General features: G+C 46.0%; 1 protein-coding gene across 4 annotated transcripts in view; it reads right to left on the bottom strand.

The window, feature by feature from the left end:
* Positions 1 to 1,863: 1,863 nt before the first annotated feature.
* Positions 1,864 to 3,891, bottom strand: part of TSC22D1 (TSC22 domain family member 1) — a 96,850-nt gene continuing 94,822 nt past the window's right edge. For all 4 annotated transcript variants that reach the window (XM_014965926.1, XM_014965925.1, XM_014965928.1 and 1 more), the window contains one exon: positions 1,864 to 3,292. In XM_014965926.1, the coding sequence (XP_014821412.1) occupies positions 3,035 to 3,292 (258 nt within the window). In that variant the 3' untranslated portion in view covers positions 1,864 to 3,034. The remainder of the gene's footprint in view (positions 3,293 to 3,891) is intronic.

The following is a 3,891-nucleotide window of genomic DNA, read 5'->3' on the forward strand; positions in this document are numbered from 1 at the left end:
ACTAAAATTATCACTGTATTACTCAACCAAAAACCTTCAGGCTTCCAGATACTGTATTAAAGAACGGTTAGAAAAAAACTAATATCTTGGATTTAGAATATGCTCAGGCTGTTCCTCAAACAAAGTAGAAGAAATAAACCCAGAGGTCAATTTCCTTTTTTAAACAAAAAATAATTCTTTGCAAATTTTGGTCAGTGAAGCGGGTGAAAAAGCCAATCTGCATCTGAAGATTGACTTTTTTATATACTCAGTGTTACGGCCTGGAAGTGTTAAAGAGACATTCAGAATATAAAGGCAACTGGAGACAATTAAGCCATTTAAAAAGCACCAAAATTAGCATTCCTTTTGTTGGATCCAAATAATTCAAGTGCTGTTCTGCCACAAAGGCTATCATCAATTTCTAATTTTAGCTTAATCCACCAAAAAAAAAAAAAAAAAAAAAAAAAGCATCTTAACATTTCTCTCTGGCGTTTCCTCATTAAGAACACTCTTAAATTATAGACCGAAATCTCAAGAACACAAACTACAAATTAAAGTTCACACTCCCACAGAGACACACTCATGCGTGCACTTTGATATACTAATTCCAATAAAGGTAATGCAACTCCTTGTGCTGTGATACAGCTAAGCAGTGCCTGGGCTGCTGCGTGGTGAATACCCAAAAGCAAGAATTTAGCTATAAATCACACACACACACAAAAAACCCAACAAACCAGGTGATCTGTCCTGCCTTTGAAACCTCAGCCTTCTTGTTTTCCTCTGCTACACCTGACTACCCTCGATAACATGAAGTTCCACAAGAAAGGTATCGCCTGATTTTCATTTTATGGAGGTAAGCAGTCACAGAAGACCCTATAAAAACAAAACAAACAACTTTCTAATCAACCAATTTAAGTCAAATTAATGCCTTGTATTCAGATTTTAGGACACCACTTTCAGGGCCAAAGTACTGTCCCACTACTCAAAATACTGACGGTTTTATCTCATTAACTGTGAATACTCCAAGCATCCAAGATTGACATCCTCAACACCAGCAAACACAATTCACTCCAAAACTGCAAACTCCTTCTCTCCCCGGGTTGCAGGCTGTCAACCACACTGTCCCCAGTCACCCACCTAGAAAGCTGCAGGGTTAGGTTCAAGTGTATTGTAATCATCGTTACTAAAGAGAAGTTTTCAAACTGAATGGGAACTTTTATCTTCATACAGAACAGCAAACCCTTCTCAACCACTTCAGAAGGCAGAATTAATACTACACGGCAAGTTCACAGCATTTCAACTCACAAAACAAGCATGAAATAATGAAGATAAAAGCTGCGGGGCTGAAAATATGAAATTCTTGGGAGATGGAGATTTCAGCCCGGTCTCATCTTTGGATGCTTTAGGGTGGTGGTGATGCTACAGCAGACCTGCTGGGGAAGCTGTAACGCTCCCTGCCTTTGTCACCCTGAATTTGGGGTGTCAGAGCTGCTGCCAGCACGGGAGGACCCCTGCCCAGGAGAAGGTTCAGCCTGTGGCCAGAGAACAACTGTTGCACGAGATCTGTACATTCTTGGCTGATCATACAGGTGTTTGTGCTCCTGCTCATCTACTGCGCCACGTATAGAAGGCACCCAAAAGTCCTGACTGGACCAAAACAAGGAGCTTTGCTTAGTCAGGCCCCCTGCTCCCCCCTCCCTTTTGCTGACTTCACACTCACCCTGTTTTTTAAGAAGCTGGGAAACGGGAGCTGCATTTTTAGCTGAAACTCAAGCTCTCGAGCCAACAGGCAGGATCCCGGTTCCTGACCTCCCTGCTCACGTAAAACTGCATTGCAACATGTTGGAAATGATTGCAGTTAACATTAGCACAATATACAAACAGTGATTTATCAACATTGTATGCTTTATTGAAAGTTGACAAGTGCAACAGTTAAATACATTGACGTGTTACAACTGTTTAGAGAACATGCACAAAAACATATGCATACTACTATACAGATCATATGCAAAAAATCCATACTGGGAAATCCAATTTTTTTTTCTTTTTTTTTTTTTTTTAATTCTTTGCTAGCAGGGTTTGATAATTTTTTTGGAGTGGTTTTTCCTGTCTTGAACCAAACTACAATGAACAAAGATTTACTTCAAGATAATCAGCAGCCAGGGAACTTCAGAAGTTACACAAACAGCATAAATCTGCCAAATTCTGAACAGTTGCGTAGGTGCATTCTTATTTATGTAGCTAAAAAAAAAAAAAAAAAAGACTTTCCAAACTTCTTCAGATCAGCCAATGAAACAACTAAACTTCAATCTGTACAACCTAAATAGTTACAGTTTTCTATTTTACAAAGTAATTACACTAAATACACAAATATACAGTAGGCAAATAACCTTCATTGTAATTATCCTATGACCCAACTGTACGTCACCTACCTGCCTTCTATATATAATACAGCTTTATGCACCTGTCCACTGCTTCAGAAAACGGTGCAAGTATTTGCACTTAAGGTTTCAGGTGACAATTTAAGTGTTAAACACTGAATTTACCTTTCTCCCTCTTCCTCTCAAGATCCTATGCACCAGTCCTCATTTTGGAACCCCAGTGCACTATGGGGGATTGAGCCATCGCTTTTTACTCCAGTCTATTTCTTCATATCTCCAAAGCTCGAAAAGCACTTGTATCAGTTATGTCACTGGACGAGTGGAAGATTTAAAAACAAACCAAAAAAGATTTCAGGCACGCAGCTTCGTTCCTCAGCCGTTTGCAGAAGCTGCTCGAGTCCCCAGTGTACTTGTGCTAATTCTCTGGAAGAAGTTTATTTTATTCAGTCAACCTAAGAACAAAGACTCCTTCAAGCCAAAGGGGGAAAGGAGGGAAGAGAGAGATGAGTGCTGGGGGAGAAGTCTCTCCTGACGCGTGCAGGGCACGGAGTCCTCAGCCCGGGTTGCAGAGTGCACTGACATGGATGAAGGGTGGCCGTGGCGGATTCCCCGCTAGTCCTTCTCGCTCTGGGCAGTCCAGAGGCCGGCGATCACGATGGCGAGGCCATCTTGAGCTACGCTGAAGGCCCCGAGCCCTGTGAGGCCGGCTGAGCGGGCTGCTGTGTCGTCCCTTGTGACTGGGAAGAGGAAGGCGGGGAGCCCGTCTGCAGCTGCGCCTGGAACTGGGCGAGCTGCTCCGGGCTGGCCAGCGTTTTTAGCAGCGTGTTTTCTTGCTCCAGCTGGGAGTTCTTCTCGATCAGCTCTTTGATTTGCTCCTTGAGGACCTCCACCTCCTCCCTCACCGCGTACATCAAGTGACTCTTTACCAGATCCTAAAGCGCAGGGAGAGGGGAGAAAAACAAGCATAAGGGTGTGTGTGTTCAGAGAGCAGCCCACCACCGAGCCAGATGCCCACCCACGGGCGCGGAAGAGGCCTGGGGGCCACCCCGGCCCCACGGACCAGCGATCCCCCCTTCGCAGTGGCCAAAACTCCAGGCGCGATCCCACGTGCGGCTGCAGGGGGCGTGGCCTAGCGGCGGGAGGGGGCGTGGCCAAGCGCCGTTGCTCGGCCCCGCCCCCCGCGCACCGGCTGCAGCCAGTTCTGGGCGCAGGTTGCCGCATTTCCCGCCCCTCCCGCCGGCCGCGGGTGACGTCAGAGAGCGGCGCGGCCAATGAGAAGCCGAGTTATTTATAGCCGGGAGTTAAAGGCTCGGAGTTTGCCTAGCAACAGTCGGCAGAGGCTCCCGTGAGAACGGCTCCAGGCACCGCTCCAGTAACAAAGGGGCGGACGGGCCCCAGGCGGGGTGGCCCGGAGCGGGATGCCCCGGAGGGGGTGGTTTAGAAATTAAAAAAAAAAAAAAAAAAAAAAAAAAAATTAATTGAAATTCACCCCAAAACCCCCCCCCCGGGGCTTTGGGGCCTTCTGCCCCGG

The sequence above is a fragment of the Calidris pugnax genome, unplaced genomic scaffold, assembly GCF_001431845.1.
Source record: "Calidris pugnax isolate Ruff unplaced genomic scaffold, ASM143184v1 scaffold20, whole genome shotgun sequence".
Classification (NCBI taxonomy): Eukaryota; Metazoa; Chordata; class Aves; order Charadriiformes; family Scolopacidae; genus Calidris; species Calidris pugnax.